We start from the raw sequence: 17204 nt of genomic DNA on the forward strand, positions 1-17204 counted from the left end.
GCACCGATTGTGCGTAGCTGTCACCAACATCTCGTCTTGAACGGCCTTGTTACTTCTTCCACGCGGGGGTGGTCATGTGTGCACCACGGCCTCGACCGCCAGGGCCCGGGGCCACTTGCTGCGGACCAGCGTTGTTAGCACCGAACGACAACTGCATGGGTTCATCAGAAGCGAAGCCAAATCCAGCAGGGACTCCAGCAGCATTTGGTGGCGAGTTAATGCCATAATTCTCTCCGTAGAACTCGTTGACCAGCGCAGCGGCCCACTTGGACAAGTGCTCTTCTCCACATTCAAACTGTACGGTCTCCAGCGCGTCGATGCCCTCATTCACCTCAACCAGCGAAACTCCGCGAGGGGCCACACGCAACACGTTCTCGATGAGCCGCAGCGAGTTGCCGACGATAGCCACGTCTGCCACAGTCAGGAGGTGCAAGAAACCCTTGAGGACGTCCAGCGCTAGCACCTTCTCCATGTGCGCCGCACTAGTAAGCGCGATATTAGTCAGTGCGAACGCCACTTCGCGTCGCACCTCGTAGCTTCCGTCCTTGAACTGCTGGCCCAGAAGCGGGAGCAACTGTGCCTGCATGAGCAGCTCCACAACTGGAGCCTCGGTCGCAGCCAGGTTCGAGATCACCCACGCTGCCTCAGCAGCCAGAGATTTTTGCTGCGCTCCAGCCGCAGCGGGCTGAAGGAACTTGTGCAACTTCGGCAACACGACCGAGTCTGCGCTGAGCAAGCGTCGAACGTACGGCATCTGCCATTCGTCCGTGTGGTGGTCCGGTGAGCCGCAGCAAATGTTGCCAAACACACGCAGGATTGGGGTCAGCAGCAGCTCGTTGTTCGTGGAGAAGTAGGGCAACAGCAGATCCACGAGTCCGTTCTCCAGCATGAGCTTCAGGTACTCCTCCTCGCGTGCGGTCAAGAAGCTCAGCAGCCAGGCCACTTCGACCACGATATCCTCGGAGAAAGTAGCAGGCGAGCTGGGCTGAGACAGTCCGCTGACCACCACCGGAATGATACCGGCGTCGACGAACGGCTTGGCCGGCGTCTCGAACCCTCGAGCCAGGTTGGACAGCGCCCAAGCGCTGGTCTTGGCCAGCTCCTTCTCGCTTGGGTTGCTCAGCAGCTTGACCAGCGGCACCACCGCTCCGTTGGCGATGAGTTGCTGGCGGAACTCCTCGCAGTCCGCTGCAATGTTGCCCAGCACCCAGGCGGCGTGTTCCGCCAGCGAGTGGTTGGATCCCTCCAGGAATTGCAGCAGGCGGGGTACAGCCGGCAGCACCAACTTCGTGTGCTCGTACTGGCCGCTTGCAATGTTTGTAAGGCACCACAAAATCTCGCGGTACACTTCTCCGCCCGTGCGGGTGGCACTGGCCAGCGGCGAGGCCGAGTTGAGCAGCGATACCATAACAGGCACAATCTGCCACAAATAAGAAACGCAAAGACACCACAAATAAGCACACAATCCCAACTGCGTCCCGACTCAATTGCCCCGTTGACACAGTATTCCGTCAGCCGGACACTTCAATTGGACACTACAGCCCGGACACGCACCCCGGACTCGATGATCTGCTCCACGGCCTCGTAGTCGTTCTCGTGCGTGGCCAGCAGCACGCGGATCTCCTTGAGCGTCTCGAAGCGCGCCTGGCTCTGGGCCGCCGATGCGTTGGTCGTGTCCCCGAGGATCTTGACCAGCTCGGCGATGCTGCGGCCCGTGAGCGGCGGCTGGTCGGCCGACATGAGGCGGCGCCGCTTGGTCTGCACGGCGGCGCGGCGCTTGTCCTTGCGCACCTGCGTGGTGGTGCGCTGGCGCCGCGCCTTGAGCGCCCTCGACTCGGCGGCCGCATCGTGCTTCTTGAGCGAGCTGCGAGGTGTTCGGGGCGCCATCTTCGTCTTGCTTGGATCGGCAAAAATAAGTGGGCAAAATGGTCCACCCCTCGCTTATTCGTGATAGTTTTGGCACGACCAAAAACTGGGAAAATAGACCGGACTAAAAAAACTCAACGCTGTAGAGCTGCTAATAGGGCTCTAAGCTGTCGAGTGAAGACGGTTGAGTGATATTAAACGTGTTTGTAGGCGGTATCCTAAGTGCATTAGTTGTTGGCGTCGTTGTTGTCCAGCTCGGCGCCCGGGTTCGGGTTCTGGATCACGATCAGCGCGTACTCCTTGTCTGCAGCAGCAGCAATAACAACAACAACAGCGGCAACAGGCGCAGCAGAAAGTTAGATCTGGCAGCACAGACTATCCCAGGATAACATTGCAGCGGCGGCACCTGGTGCGATCATGATCTCGTGCTTCTTGGAGCGGATGCGCAGGAAAGTCATGTCGTTGGTCGGGTCCAGCGTGCGGATCGTGGACTTGGCCTTGGCCGCCAGCTGCGAGATCAGCGCGGCGTGGTCCATGGCGAACTCCTCGTCGCTCGTGCTCGAGTAGATGGGCACGCCCTCCTGGTTCACGATGAGCACGGCCTGCACGCCCTTGTGGCTCTTGATGCGCTTGATGGTCTCCTCGGCCTCGTATCCTGGCTGTCGACAGGCGAGGAGCGATGTCCACACACACAGAGACAGCAGCAACATTAGAAGGAGATGAAGGAGGTCGGTATGCAGGCAGAGACGCAGGCGCAAGAGCGGCAGCGCTGACCATGGTGGCGACGTCCTTCGGGAGCTCTTGATGAATATCCGCCGCTTTGCTGGTAGGTCGCTCCAATGGAAATGTTGCACCAATGGAGTATAAATGTTGCACCAATAGAATGTCGTGGCAACTGTGGTCCACATCGTAACGTAGGAGTAGTAGATTACGGTGTGGCATTCCGAAAGAAGTTGTTCCATACAGGACTTGCGCACGGCGCTTTGCTCCTCTGCATGACGAAACATCGGGAAGAACGGAGGACGCCATTTCAACGATGTGCGTGTCACTTCGGCATGATCCATGGTGGGCTAAAAATTAAAAGCACAAGAGTATTAAAGCCTTCAATACTGTTGTCGAGCACGCATCGCCGAGCGTTTCCTTCCGTCGTCAAAACTAGCGATCACTAACGGGCGCGGTCGGGACGTGATCGACAAATGGTTTCGACGACGGATGGGCACATTGCCTCTCATCTGTCCACGTGGATTAATCGCGCTGGACTAACTTTACCATGCCTAGCCAACGAAAAGAACATCGCGATTTGGCTTTGTTCCTTGCGTCGGGCACAGCAAGCATTTCGTGTCAGGCGCTGGTTCCGTGACTTTGACCACGAGCGACAAGTACAAATGACGCGGAGGAAGCAATCGAGGGAGTGCACCGTGAACGATTCAACACTGTCCACCCTACGGTCCTACTTACCCTGTGCGCGATATTCAACTTGATACAGCAGAGAAAATCTCTGTGAGCGCCGCCGGAGTGTCGTCGAGTCGACGACGTCGACGCCCTCCCTGCCGTGCATAATTTACAGCTGGCTTACCTTAACTCTTAAGATGCGATCACCGGATCGAGATTCTAAAAACCTGTACATAGAGACTGAACGACTTGGCGACATTATGCTCAACAAAAGTCGTTGTTCACACGATGTGCTATCCCATTCAAGGCTTTCCGACAAAAAGCATCATCGACTGTACTATAGAACCCTGCCAAGTTGCACGTACACAATACGACGGATCCTTGTGCAACATGCGAAAACAAGGCACACACTGCCGGTAACGTACAAAAGTCTTCCTATGATCGCGGCTGGGATTGGCTCGCCCGCGTACTGCACATGTGTGCATCGCCCCAGTGGATAACGGTCGAGTCCGGATCACGCGCTTTGCGAAGCTCGTGCCAGTCTGTTGCCGTTTGAGAAACTCTCTCTCACTTGTCGATTTTTCAAGCCAGACGCGGAGAAGAACCCCGACAGAGTCTCTCGCCGCATGAAGTTCTTCGTCTTCCTGACTGCAGCGCTCCTTGCTGCAGCCCAAGCTCAAAATGTGCTCCAAAGCCAAGACGCGTCCCAAACGCAGGAGATCGTCCAGCAGCAAGAGCAAGAGGTCGTTCATCAGCAAGATGCCTCCCAACAGCAAGAGCAAGAGGAGATCAACACGCCCAAGCCGACTGTGAAGTACCTGGACATTAAGGAGGCGCTAGCTACTAAGTACCCGAGGGCTACGCCCAATGTGACCATCAAGCCAACGAGACGAAACCCACGTGAAACGGAGCCCCCGACCCCAGCACCCACGCTTCCACCAACCCCTGCACCGACTCCGGCTCCGACCCCGCCACCAGCTCCGTGGGTGACGAAGACCATCAACCACGACGCAGTGAAGCCGTTCCCGCAGCCGGAGCCCGTCACGATCTCGGAAAAGGCCGCGATCAAGTTCAAACCGCAGATCCGAATTGCCACAGGGTGCGTCCCATACCCCGCTGTGAACGATGTGGGCGAGACCAGCGGCGGTCTTCAGACTTCCGGCAGCCCCAAGGGCGGATGCAGAGGCTCCGGCCACGGCTCGCAGGTCTACGGACGCGCGGGCTGGTTCAATGACGTCTGGGCCATCATGTACTCGTGGTACTTCCCCAAGGACTCGCCGTCGTCGAGAATGGGCCACCGTCACGACTGGGAGCACGTCGTCGTGTGGATCAACAACCCGGACGTCCCGGAGCCCAAGATTCTCGGTATTTCGGCGTCGGCTCACAGCGGCTACAAGAAGTACTCGTCTCCTCCTCCTGAGAACCTGGACGGCAACAGTGTCAAGGTCAACTACGAACACGCTTGGCCCATCAACCACGCGCTGGACACCACCGACAAGGCCGGCACGTTCCAGGACCTCATCATGTGGGAGCAGATGACGGAAGACGCCCGCAGGGCTCTGAACGCAGTGCACTTTGGCAAGGCCAACACGCCCATGAACGACGGCAACTTCCGTCACAAGCTCGAGAGGGCTTGGCCATTCTAAGCGCCGTAGGTAGAGATCAGACGTGTGCGTTTGCCGATTAATCGGTGCAGTGCGCTAGACGATTCCAAAACATTCGGTTGCTGTAAATACGTGACTTCCGTCAACAACTACATAGTGGCAAAACACCCAAGACTAGCAAAATGATACGCCAAGACAAGAAGCTTAAGGTGCCGACTCCTGCTCTTGCAAACAACCCGCAGACCTGCTGCGTGGACACGAGCGAGTGGCCCACCTTCCCAGTCTTCACTGCCGCGCGGCTCGTATGTCGCGAACGTCTCCACGTGATTGGGGACAACAGCGTGCTGCGAGAGATCGATTCCTTCCAGGACGAGCTCTCCGAGTCGTTGACACTGACTGCCGCCTACAAGATGTCGGACGGCAGTCTGCGTCTTCTCCAGTACCTGGCTGACCATAAGTCCAAGACGAAGGATTGGTTTCTCCGCCGGTGGGACGTCAACGCCGTGACGGGCCAAGCAGCGGCACGCGGGGACATGAGAACCTTGAAATGGGTCGCAGAGAGCTATTTACCCGGAGAGTTCCTCATCTTGAAGTGGGTTTGGGAGAACTACCGCAGCAGTTGCTACTGGGGAGGGGTAGAGTTGGCCGGGGCTATCCGCAACCAGCACCAAGACGTCGTGGACTGGTTACGAGCCAATGTTACGCTTCGACCTGAGTGCGCCGAGTACTTGATCAAGCCTGCAGCAGAGTGCGGCAACTTGGGGATCGTGCAGTGGCTCCTTGAGAACTACGAGTTCCAAAGTGTGGACGCTCTGAATGCTGCAGCGTTGAAAGGCCAGTGGGAAGTCACGCGATGGTTTCTGGACAATCTTTCGCGTGAGGACCTGGATGCTGCCGTCCAGTCAGGATACATTTATCTATGCCCAGCAGAGTATGGCGATCTGGACATGCTCAAGTTTGTTTTCGGTCGCGTATTAGTGCAAGAACCTGTCGAAGTTCTGGAGGTGGCTGCTGAGCATGGCCACTTGAACATCATCAAGTGGCTCGTCGAGCAGAACGGGGTTGAGGACGCAGGTGGCACATTCCAGCGAGCTGCGGACAAGGGACACCTCAACGTGCTCATGTATCTGCACGAAAAAGTGCCAGATCATTGCAGTGACTCACTTTTGGACGGCGCTGCCCACGCAGGGAACCTGGAAGTTGTGCAGTGGCTCCACGAGAACACTCGCGCCTGCTGCACCTTGTACGCCATGGATGGAGCTGCTGCCAACGGGCATCTTGAAATGGTGCAATGGCTCCACACTCACCACTCGGAAGGCTGCACGTCGTTAGCAATGGACTGGGCAGCCGTAAACGGTCATCTAGAAGTGGTAAAGTGGCTTCACGAAAACCAACAGGAAGGTTGCCGGCCGGACACGATGACAAGTTGCGCTAGACGCGGTCACCTGGACATGGTCAAGTGGTTGCACGCTAATATACATCAAGATTTCGACCACGATGGAGCCATGGACGCGGCTGCTGCCCGTGGTCACCTGGATGTGGTGGAGTGGTTTCACGACAACCGCGACGAAGGCTGTATTTCATTTCATTTCAAGGTTGAGGTTAGATTGAGTTCATTTATCCTAACTAAGATAACGACCGACGCATCCACCGTCAACACCGAGCTCATATCTCCCGATGCCCCGCCGAATAGTTGAAACGGTCTACTCGACTTCCGTCGATTTGGTACCGCGGACAGCGAACGCGGTCCCGCTGCTCCTTCAGCAGCGCCTGCCCTCCGAAGCTTGAGTTCTCCACTGCATTTTCCTGGGCCGACTTGCGTTCCTTCTTCCCAATGTGTTGCAGGCCACCAGCGAGCGCCCCAGCAGCGCTTTATGCGGCGACGTGTCGTCACCTTCCCCGAGTCAGCCGTATCTGGGTCTCTGCCACTGCGATTTTCTTCGCCCCGCCGCGCCATGAGTGCACCATGAGTGGACACCCCGTCGCAGCCAGCTCCATGTAGCGCAGGCCACGTTGACTGACAGCATGCTCCCGCGCGTCACTACGAGTGCTGTGGAGGGTGTGCGCACGTTGGAGTGCCGCACACCCGACGATCTGGTGACCTGCCAGTATCGCACGCAACCTTTGTTGGCTATGACTACCAGGAGGGCCCACGGCGTCACCCGTGGCCTGGTTTGTAATGGGAAACGGCGCGATGGGCTACATGTAGACCACCGTGGACCCCCCCCCCACAGGTCCCGCCTTCCGGCTGACGGTCAAAAGACCGCCGCAATACGCCGCCGCAATACGCCGCCGCACGCAGCGACGCAGACATTCACAGCCGGTCCACGGTGTCATCCGTGAGCTGCCGCGACGAAGGCTGTACTACTGAAGCCATGGACGGAGCGGAGCGGCCGGGAATGGGCATCTGGAGGTGGTGAAGTGGCTGCACGAACACCGTCGAGAAGGATGCACTGCTCATGCAATGGACGCTGCAGCTACAAACGGGCACTTGGAAGTGGTAAAATGGCTGCATTCCAACCGAGATGAGGGCTGCACTACGACTGCAATGGATGGCGCAGCTTCGAATAACCATCTGAAGGTGGTCAAGTGGCTGAGCAAGAATCGCTCCGAGCGGTGCTCGCCGTTGGCACTTGAGTGGCTTTCCAGCAAGTCGAACGGCTCGACACGGCGGTTTTCATGTTCTCAGAATTTCCGGAATGCCGGGCGTTCCGTCAAGGAGCGAAGTTTCAAGCCGCGTGGCAGTTTTAGAGTGGCTGGTGGCACGAGCTCCTACTGCGCTGGTGGGCTGTATGCTCGAAATGAAGACGTGGAACTGGCACGTCTGCGACTGGCTTCGGCAAAATAACTGGGAGCTGGTAAGTCGAGACAAGGTTTTCTCGCGGTATGTCATTGCTGGTGAATAAGGGGGGGGAGGGATCTACTGGAGCTCTGTGTTCTATACATGAGGGAGAAACGAGAACCTGATCCTTTCCAGCTTCTGGGGTTACTTACACTAACTTAAAATATTCTTAGGAGTCGAGCTGGATAGGATCTGTGAATTGAACAAAGTATGACGAGCTATCTCTGAACGGTTGCTTTGGATCAGTATTTTGCACGCGCAAACTCGTGTTATGTATGTCACCTCATCAAACTTCGGCTCCATTTCAGTGTATGCTCTGTTAAACTCAATCACAACTGATCCACTGAGGACTTCCTGCGAAAGAATATTCAGAAAGCATCGCTAATTCAGGTCGAAGTTTTCGAGCAGATCCCTAGATTTCCGCTCTCTGCTGCGGGGTTTTAAGAGATATTGGGCACATTCAGGTCAAAGCGCAACACTTTCTCATAACCAGTCCGCTATGCTCTGATGGTGGTTGCGGATGGCCCCAGCCTCCTCCCCAGTAGCAAATACTGTGATAATTCTCCCACAACCACTTCGAGAGGTGCAACTGGCCGTTAGATGCAGCTTCAGCGACAACTTCCGTGGTAGGATGTGGCCAACTCGGTGGTAGCTTCTGCACAGACAAGAGCCGTCACTCCTGCTCCTGCCAAGTTCAAAGCTTCAAGGGTGGAAAGGAAAAGCTTATGGGGGATGACGACGTCTTCAATTTTTTTTTATCTTCGTGAAACATTGCCCAAGAAAAAAAATCTCTTAGAGAAAAGTAGCCTGTATGGTATAATACCCAATCTATTTTAACCAAGGCTTGTCCATGTCATCCCCTACTTGTGAAGTCTACCAATGAAAGTGCCGGGTTACGATATTTTTATCCAATGATTGGTCTTACAGAAATTGTCCAGCATTCCAACCGATCCGACCATATTTGCTTGGAATTTTTACAGAATATTTCTTATGCTATACAAATTCTCATATAAACACATATTCTAAAAATATCGTGAAGTTTCCAACCCAGGCAGCTGTATCCAACAGCGCAAAAGCGATGTCGATCGCTTCCCTTGCTCCAGCTAACAGCAAGAAGTCAAGAACGACGGCTCTCAACTCCTTCAACGCGTTCCTCGAATGTGAGAACGTAACAACCGACGCCGCTCATAAGCTTATTGGCGCCGACAAGACCGGTAAGGTGCTGAAAATCATGTTAGATAAGTATGCATACTCCCTAGCTAGATCGACAGACAAAGTGTTATCAACAAATACGTGTCTTGCGTATTTCGGAAACGTGAAAAACTGGTTGCTGGATAAGTATCCACAACAGGGAGCAATCGTGAAACCACAGCTGCAAAAAATCCTGTCTGGGCTTGGAAAGTATTGCAGCAACCGCGAGGACGGTGCGCTGGAAAAGATGGCCACACCGTGTTCCAAACAAGATCTAGAAAATATAGTTCGACTGCTGTAAACGTCGGATTCGGCGGATACCATCTCGCCTCGACGCTGCCGTTGTCGTCACGATGTGGTACCTGTACAGGCGTAGCTCTGATGCCGAGCAGCTAGAGAAACATCAGCTCTCAATTCTTCCTGGTAAGTCTTGAAAGAATAATTATTGCCATTGTTTTATGTTTCTATGATAAAAACTATGCATTATTAGGTGGCGTACTCTTCCATTGCTTCAAGAGAGTTAAAACGGCTTTTCTCCAAGGAATTTCGCTGTTCAAAGACCCGAAAAACTTTTTAACATGCCCTTTATTCGCTATAGCTGCAGCACTTTTAATGCAGAAGGCTCCGTGCAAGCGCATGTTCCCGCAGTTCGTGGATACGAAACGGAGTGCCGCTAACGTGGAGGACGTTGAAGAGCTCAGCCTGGTGGAGCTCCTTGAGGCTAATGATGACCCGACAGCACTGGTCGAAGCCGAGCAGGTGTCGGGGAAGCCTAAAGTCCCTGGTGCGCAAGCCTATGTGAACCGGTTGTTAGTCAGAGTCAAAGATATTGCCGCAGCAACGGACGTTCGACTTACCCCAGAACTTACCTCTCACTCGTTTCGGCGCGGTGCGGCCATGCACGCCAACGACGGAAGCCTGGCCGAGAACTGGATTATCGAGCGGGGAGGCTGGCAACTTGACCGTGTCAACAAAGCCTTTGGGTACATGCTGGGTACCACGCAAGCCGACCAAAACGTTGCCCGCGTTCTGAGCGGATGGAAGCCGAAGGAAGGTGCCCGCCTTCCTTCGCTGTGTGCACTCGACGACCCCATCCGTGAGCGCGCAGGTAAACTGCAGGCCCTAGTCTTCTCGAGCACGCTGGGGTTTAACGACACAGCACTCAATCTTGATGACGGTGTAGCTGATGTCTTGATAGCGACACTCGTGATGCACTACCCCGACATGCTGATCCTGTCCGACCAGAGCGACTTCATTCTCCGGATGCGAGAAGCCATGGAAGCTCGGGCCATAGGAGAGTCGGAGGTGCTGGCTTGGAGCGAAACAATCCGGCGTGCCTTCACCCCGCCGCCCCCCAAGGTTGAGCCGCATGCCAATGACGCCCAGTCCGCAGCTGTAGTAGCGCTGTTAAAGCGCCAGTCGGAGCAGATCGATGTCCTCATTCTGCAAAACAAACGGCTTGATGAACGACTGTTAGCAGTGGAGGAGCAGCTTCGAGCACAGTCAGACGTAGCAGCACCAAACGCGCTTGAAGGAGCTTCAAGCTGAGCCCTGTCACCGTGCAGCCACCGGCCACCAAGTCCGTGCGCCCGAAGAAGAAAGGTTCGCAGTCGTTGTCGGCACTCTGGTATGAGTGGTTCACTGCCGAGCCTCGTGTATACGCATCACGCTCTGTCAAAAAGACAACACAGCACGAGTTTAGACACGCCGTAGGATACATGATGCTGTTCTTACCGAATGGTTTCGCACTAGACGTAGCCGCCTCTGCGTTCAAGAACGAGGTGCTCAACATGGGGCAGCAAGCGCAAGCGAACGCTCTCGCCTTCTTGAAAGCAAACGGATCTCCGGCTCTCGCTGCCGGCACCGCGTTGAAGGCTCTGCGCAAGCTACACAAGACCGGCAAACTCGATGCCCTGATCACTGACTTCCACGAACGCGTCACCAATGGTGCCACCGTTGATCCACCCCCTGCCGCCGCACTTCCAACTGTGGTGTAGTACCCCGCGGAAGAAGTGGGTGCGCCGGGCGCCGGAGGAAGAAGGCGCCGGGACGCGAGTGATGGACTTCGACACGGCTGATGGAACGCGACGCGGATTGATGGGCGCGACGCAGGGCCAAGCTCGACGGGAAAGTCGGCGTGGGTGATGGGCCGTGAGACACGGTGCCAGAATCCAGTGCGACGCGTAATCATCCGACGGGTCGACCAGCGCACCCGGTTCTGCAAAACGCGCCGACCCTAAACCCCGCCGAGCAAAACGCGCCGAGCAAGACGCGCCGAGCAAAACGCGCCGAGGTAAGATCTTGATTGCGCCACGCAAACCGCGGCAGTGCAAGCACGACCGAAGTAGGGATAGGCCCAGAGCGGTAGGCTTAGTAAGCAGTAGTACAGTGTAGCCAGTAGCAAGGACATAGGATAGGGTAAGGACTCAGTCCCGAAATTTCTCTGAACCACAAAGACCTCCGGATCTCCTCGGTTCCAGGGGAACTACCAAGCGTCGGCAAGCAGAGCCGCCTCGATATCGCGGCCCCCCGTCGCCCGCTGGTTCGGGTGCTCACCCCCTCAACCCCGTGCTGGAACAAAGGCACGTTAAACGTATACCGTTTTGGTGGGCGCCCGATAACGCGCTGCCTAGGCGAAGGACGCACTGGCCTGATAACCGCCGTGCACAAGACCCCGTGTAGGCCCGATAACGCCACACAAGCCCCAGAAAACGCCGGCCTGATAGCGCCGCACGCCCGACGGGAACGCCAAGGAAACGCCGGCCCGATAACGCCGCACGCCCAAGGCTCGACGCCCTACGACAAGGAACAAGCGTCAACACAAGAACCCCCAACTCCGAAGCCTGCAAAGACTTGGGCCTGTATTTCGAAGATACGCTACTCCAACAACCGGGAATAATTTGCTCGGCGCGACCGCTATCCAGACGCGCCGAGTTTGTGCGAGATCGCATTCGCGAGATTTCTGCGAGGGCGCTACTCCACACAACCTTCATTCGACTACAACCAAACCTGTAAACCATACATCATGATGCACAACAATATAAAACACAATTAAGTAAAGACGATGACCGGATTCGAACCGGTCTGCAGCGAATGCTGCTCCTCCACCAAGAGGCACCGTCGCGGGTAAGTACATATGCACCGCAGCTACGCCAGCAAATAGAAGCAGGGCAGTTGAAACCAGGTAGAAGAGAAACTGGTAGCATGTACGTACACTGACAGCAGCTGCTCACAACGCCGTCGGCCACTCTCAACATACCACTGCTGGCCTCGAGCGCCATCACCTCACCCGAGGTCACGCTGCTGTCCACGCATCCACCACCCCGCACGACCTTCTGCACCTCCACCTCCCCGCGCGGCACCACCCCCGAGCTGCTGCTACTGCTGGCCTCGAGCGCCATCACCTCGCCCGAGTCCATGCAGCTGTCCTCCTTGCCGCCGACGCCCGTCTTGCTCTTGGTCCTGCTGGCCCGGGGGTCCTCTCCACGCCCGAGCACTCGTCCGTATTGCCGCTGCCCGCTGCTGTGTCCGACTCCGAAGCTGAATGAATGAATGAAGGGGATTCAGTTGAGATGTCATTATAATGAAATAGATGTCACTAAAATGTTTTGCTTCAGTACCGGTACTGGTTGGACTCCTTGGTCGGACAGTTGGAATTTTAACGGTATGGGACGGGATACACGTTTTTTATTCAAGATTCTGTTCGAGAAGCACTAGCAGTCAATTGGCCGGCCATGGTGGACGCAAGCGAGTAGCCCGCATTCCCAGTTTTCACTGCCGCGCGTCTAGTGTGTCGGGAATGCCTTCAACTAGACGTCGACGACAGCGTCCTCCGTGTGGTCGATTCCTTTCTGGATGAACTCTCGGAGTCGTTTAGCAGGAATCGGCTGACCCCGATGGCTACATTGCGAGTTGATGAATGCTGCGAGGTTCACTCATGCTGGAGCCAGGTCGGACGCGAGGCAAGAAGATCTGCGCGCCGATAGCTGGGACGCGACAGACCAAAGGGGTTTTTTACTGTTGAAGTTGCTGTAGTGCATGTCCGACAGCTTTCCCTCCTCGTGTACAACACGTTGCATGTGGGAGTATGCGGTAGGAGAAAGAGAACAATGAAAGCATTCTGGTTTTGGTTCCTGTTGAGCTAAGTGACGCGAGATATTCGTTTGGTGTTCGTCTGCAAGGCCACCTACGCAGCAGGATCCAGCCTGCGCTCTGCTAGAGACCTGTCTGCTAGGCTATGAGCCCAAAGAAGGCTTCTGGACGGAACTAAAATGAGCAGTGATCCAAATCAAGTCGTGTCGAGTCAAGGAATTCAGAACGTGAGCCCGAGTGGACAAGGCTCGAGATCGAACACGCCGGGGCAGCCGACGATGGTACAAGCGGCATCGGGGCCGTCTGGAGGGCAGCCTTCAGTGGCTTCGGGAGCTGTTGGCCAGCCTGCGACGGTGGTGGGTGCAGTGCCCCAGGGGCAACGTGGTGGACAGCTACCTGCTAATCCTGTGATTCAAGTGCCCAAACCACTTGGCAGCAGCAAGCCACCCAAGTTCAACGATACCTTAGAAGTCTATCAGATGCGGCTCAAGTTGTACTTGGAGCAGAGGGATTCGTGGGGAGTGGTGACTGGTGAGGAACGCCGTCATGAGACGGACCCACTGTTGCAGCGTCATTTTGATGACCGCATCGACTAGCCATGGAGACAATCATACGTGGTGTGAAGGGTGCAGATGCGCAGAAAGTGTGCAACTTCGACACAGCGAAGGAGATGTGGGAGACGCTGACCGCTGAGAAGACGCAGCGAGATTTCTCGTATGCGGTGCACCTCAAGCGCGAGCTGTACACGCATTCCTACACACCGGGGAAGAAGATGGCGGACTACATTCAAGAGATGAACTCGCTTCGTCAGCGACTGCAGCACATGGGGCCTGGCTTTGAGATCCATGATAATGAGATGTCTCAGCTGCTGCTGATGGGAGTTTGTGCGGTGCATCGGGAACTTGTGACTCAGTTTGACTTCTCTTACCGGCAAGGTCTGTGTTTAACCTTGCAACAAGTGAAGAACGCGTTGCTTTCTCGTGATGAAATGGAGAAGATGGCTACAGACTCAGCTGCAAATAGTGGAGCACCGAGTTGTGGCAGCTCGGTAGTGATGCAAGTGGGCCAGACTTCAACCGGCAATCGAGCCAAGGCCCACCTCCTGGACCTGGACCAGGGCCGTATGGACCTGTGCAGACCACTGGAGCTGGCAATCGTCGTGCCATTCGCTGCTATCACAGCCGCAAGCTGGGTCATATGCGGAAGGATTGCTGGCACTACAAAAACAAGCAGTCAAAGGCCCAGCAAGTGAAGAGCAACACGCATGGTAAGGAGAAGAAGAAAAAGAAGGACAAGGGCGGAAACGGAGACGGTGGTGGACCCAAGCAGAGTAGTGCACCGACTACTGGTGCAATGGGCTACATGCGGTTTGTGGCTAGAGTAGACCGGGACGAGCAGAGCAGTAGCAGCAGTAGTTCGGAGAGTGAATCTTTCGTCGGCATGGCGATGAAGGAAGGTCGGCTCGGTACGAGTGGTGACTGGATGCTGGACTCGGGCACCACGTCGCATGTTTGCATTGAGCGCGAGCTGTTCACGCGATTGAAGAAGTCCAAGGCAACATTCAAGGTGTGGGATGGTGGCATTACACACGGAAGTTTGTGCGGGTCTGTGGTGGTTACTGCTGTGGACGTGCTGAGCCAGAGCGAGTTGACACTAATGCTCGATAACGTGGAGTTTTCCCCTTCACTGGTCCAGTGAATTTGCTCAGTCTTGGTCTCTTGCTGAAATCAAGTTGGGTGTTGACCACTAGTCCTCCGAATGAGCTGCCTTGCAAAATGTTTTTGACGCGTGATGGTAAATGTTTGGAGTTCATCTTTCATGGAGAACACTACTGGTTGAACAATGGGACTTTTGGCGAGAACAATGCGGTGGTGATATCGAACGTGAACGCCGATGCGAGTCCGTTGATGCGTTGGCACGAGCTTCTGGCCCATCTCAACGAGGCATCACTGAAGTACATGGCGAAGCATGATGTGGTCAAGGGAATGGACATCCCTTCGGATCAACTGAGAATGAAGCTGAAATGCTTGAGCTGCATGTCGGCCAAGAGGCGAAGAATGACGTTCGGTGACCATACGGATAAGCGCACTACGGTGAGCTTCGAGCGTATGACGTCGGATGTGTGTGACATGGGCAGATATTTGCCGGGTGTCGGGACGATGCGCTACTTCCAGTTGATTCACGACGAGGGCTCACGCTACGTGTGGTGCTATGCCCTGCGGCACAAGCGTGAAGCTGCTGGCAACACACTGCGGCTGATCGGGGGGGGGGGATAGTTGCTGATGGCAAACGAATCGCCCGGTTCACGAGCGACGGAGGGGGAGAGTATATGAGTAATGAACTGGCCGCGTTCTTGAACAAGCACTGTATCGAGTTCATCCCCACTCACCCGTATACTCCACAAGAAAACTGTCTCGTCGAGAAGATGAATGGAGTTCTCGTGAACAAGATGCGCGCTGTGATGCATAGTGCCAATTTGCCGAATGTGTTCTGGACTGAAGTCCTGCCGTACGTGGTGGAGGTGGACAACTTGTCGCCGACAAAAGCACTGAAGGGAATGACGCCCACGGAGAAGTTGACTGGGCTGAAACCTGACATCAGCAAATTGAAAGTTTGTGGCTGTGTGGGTTAGGTGTTTATACCAAAGGAAAAACGAAAGAACAAGCTGTCGGCGAAAGCTGGACCTGCGTTGTTGCTCGGGCTTCCAAAGCTACTGACACGTCTTCAACGTTCGGCGCTTGACGCAGACTCTGGAACCTATTAGGTCCCAACGCCTTCGTGAAGATATCGGCAACATTGTCCCCACTAGGGACATACTGCACCTCGATCTTGCCGCTCTCCACGAACTCGGCGATTTGACGACTCTTCTTCGCGAATCGCTTCATCTTCTTGTAGTTACCAGGCTCCGAGACCACCTTGATAGTGCTTTGGTTATCCATATAAAGCGTAGAGCACGGCAGAGCTTGACCGTAAATTTCTTTCATCAACTTCCGTGCCCAGATCAAGTCCTCAACACACATGCTTGCAGCTAAAAGCTCGGAACCGCATGTGGCAGTGGTCACCTTGTCCTGCTGTTTACTCTTGAACAGGAATGGATACCCGTTTAATCGCAGTAGATAGCCAGTAACTGACCGACTCGTATCCGGACAATTAGCGTGGTCAGCTTCGCAAAATGCATCGATCTGCAGTGGTAGAACTTCACTTCCTTTCCGGTGCACCAAGCCATACGTCCATGTACCACGAAGGTAACGCAAAATTCGCTTTGCGCAAATGTAGTTCTCCTTGGTGTATGTGCTGCTGTACTTTGAGAGACTCCGCACTGCATTGGCCAAGTCAGACCGTGTGCAACCCACCAGATAATGCAATGCTCCCACCAATTCTCGGAACGGGATGTTCGGATCGTTAATCTTACTCTCGTCCGTCTCCACGGGAGGTAACTGCTCATTCTGCATCAACGGCGAACCCACTGGATGCGCATCACTCATGCCAAAGCGCTCCAGTACCCGATCAATGTAGGCCGTCTGGGAAATACACAACACTTTACCAGGAATATAGTTCACTTCCATGGAAAGGATGTGCTTAACTCTACCCAGATTCTTGAGCGCGAACTTGCCACTCAACTCCTCAATTACTTCCTCGATGTCCTCCGTCTTGCCGGCGATCAGCAAGTCATCAACGTACACTGTCAGGTACACCACGCGTCCGTCCTTCCATCTCTGGTACAAACCCACATCAAAGTCACACTGCGTGAAGCCAATCTCCAGTAAAACCTCATGCAGCGTTTGATACCAGAGCCTGGACGCTTGTTTCAGGCCGTACAGTCCTTTTAGGAGCTCACACACTCGATCCGTGCCATCGTGGAAGTAGTCTGGCCGCTCCATGAATATTTTAACGCCACGCAGCACTCCATTCAAGAATGCCGTAATGAAGTCTGCGTGGTAACAGTCCAGATCCTGCAGAAATGCCAGAATGAGCAGGAGCCGCACTGTCTCAATTCGCACCACTGGAGAGTATGTCTCCATGTAATCGACACCATACTTTGTCCACAGCCTCTCACAGCCAATCGAGCCTTAAGCCGATCCACTTTTCCTCTTTCGTTGAGCTTCGGTCTCACCACCCATGTGGACTTCAGTATATTGCACGGTTGCTTTGGCCTCTCAACCAGTCTCCAGGTGCCGTTCAATTTGTGCGCATCCATCGCCAATTGCATAGCTTGC

The 17204-nt window shown here is 55.1% G+C and overlaps 7 protein-coding genes across 7 annotated transcripts; 5 read left to right on the forward strand and 2 right to left on the reverse strand.

Moving 5' to 3' along the window:
- Window positions 1–49: 49 nt before the first annotated feature.
- On the reverse strand, window positions 50–1887 carry PHYSODRAFT_513162 (hypothetical protein; the record flags this gene model as incomplete). Its single annotated transcript, XM_009531970.1, has 2 exons — window positions 50–1471; window positions 1549–1887. The coding sequence occupies 2 exons, from the start codon at window positions 1885–1887 to the stop codon at window positions 50–52; spliced, it is 1761 nt and encodes a 586-aa protein (XP_009530265.1).
- Window positions 1888–2036: 149 nt separating this feature from the next.
- PHYSODRAFT_561767 (hypothetical protein) lies at window positions 2037–2576 on the reverse strand (the record flags this gene model as incomplete). Its single annotated transcript, XM_009531971.1, has 2 exons — window positions 2037–2170; window positions 2273–2576. The coding sequence occupies 2 exons, from the start codon at window positions 2574–2576 to the stop codon at window positions 2094–2096; spliced, it is 381 nt and encodes a 126-aa protein (XP_009530266.1). The 3' UTR covers window positions 2037–2093.
- A 1680-nt stretch (window positions 2577–4256) lies between these two features.
- On the forward strand, window positions 4257–4895 carry PHYSODRAFT_414520 (hypothetical protein; the record flags this gene model as incomplete). The annotated part of the gene is made up of 1 exon (XM_009531972.1): window positions 4257–4895. A coding segment is annotated over one exon (639 nt), but the record flags the coding sequence as incomplete, so codon positions are not given.
- Window positions 4896–5140: 245 nt separating this feature from the next.
- PHYSODRAFT_423469 (hypothetical protein) lies at window positions 5141–7476 on the forward strand (the record flags this gene model as incomplete). Its single annotated transcript, XM_009531973.1, has 2 exons — window positions 5141–6473; window positions 7253–7476. Coding segments are annotated over 2 exons (1557 nt in total), but the record flags the coding sequence as incomplete, so codon positions are not given.
- A 1306-nt stretch (window positions 7477–8782) lies between these two features.
- On the forward strand, window positions 8783–9196 carry PHYSODRAFT_510520 (hypothetical protein; the record flags this gene model as incomplete). The annotated part of the gene is made up of 1 exon (XM_009531974.1): window positions 8783–9196. The coding sequence occupies one exon, from the start codon at window positions 8783–8785 to the stop codon at window positions 9194–9196; it is 414 nt and encodes a 137-aa protein (XP_009530269.1).
- A 1291-nt stretch (window positions 9197–10487) lies between these two features.
- Window positions 10488–10892, forward strand: PHYSODRAFT_513602 (hypothetical protein; the record flags this gene model as incomplete). The annotated part of the gene is made up of 1 exon (XM_009531975.1): window positions 10488–10892. A coding segment is annotated over one exon (405 nt), but the record flags the coding sequence as incomplete, so codon positions are not given.
- A 2574-nt stretch (window positions 10893–13466) lies between these two features.
- PHYSODRAFT_316402 (hypothetical protein) lies at window positions 13467–14685 on the forward strand (the record flags this gene model as incomplete). Its single annotated transcript, XM_009531976.1, has 4 exons — window positions 13467–13557; window positions 13584–13867; window positions 13952–14024; window positions 14081–14685. 4 exons carry the CDS (start codon window positions 13467–13469, stop codon window positions 14683–14685), a joined length of 1053 nt encoding a protein of 350 aa, XP_009530271.1.
- Between the last annotated feature and the right edge of the window lie 2519 nt (window positions 14686–17204).

Source organism: Phytophthora sojae, assembly GCF_000149755.1.
Source record: "Phytophthora sojae unplaced genomic scaffold PHYSOscaffold_6, whole genome shotgun sequence".
Taxonomy (NCBI): Eukaryota; Oomycota; class Peronosporomycetes; order Peronosporales; family Peronosporaceae; genus Phytophthora; species Phytophthora sojae.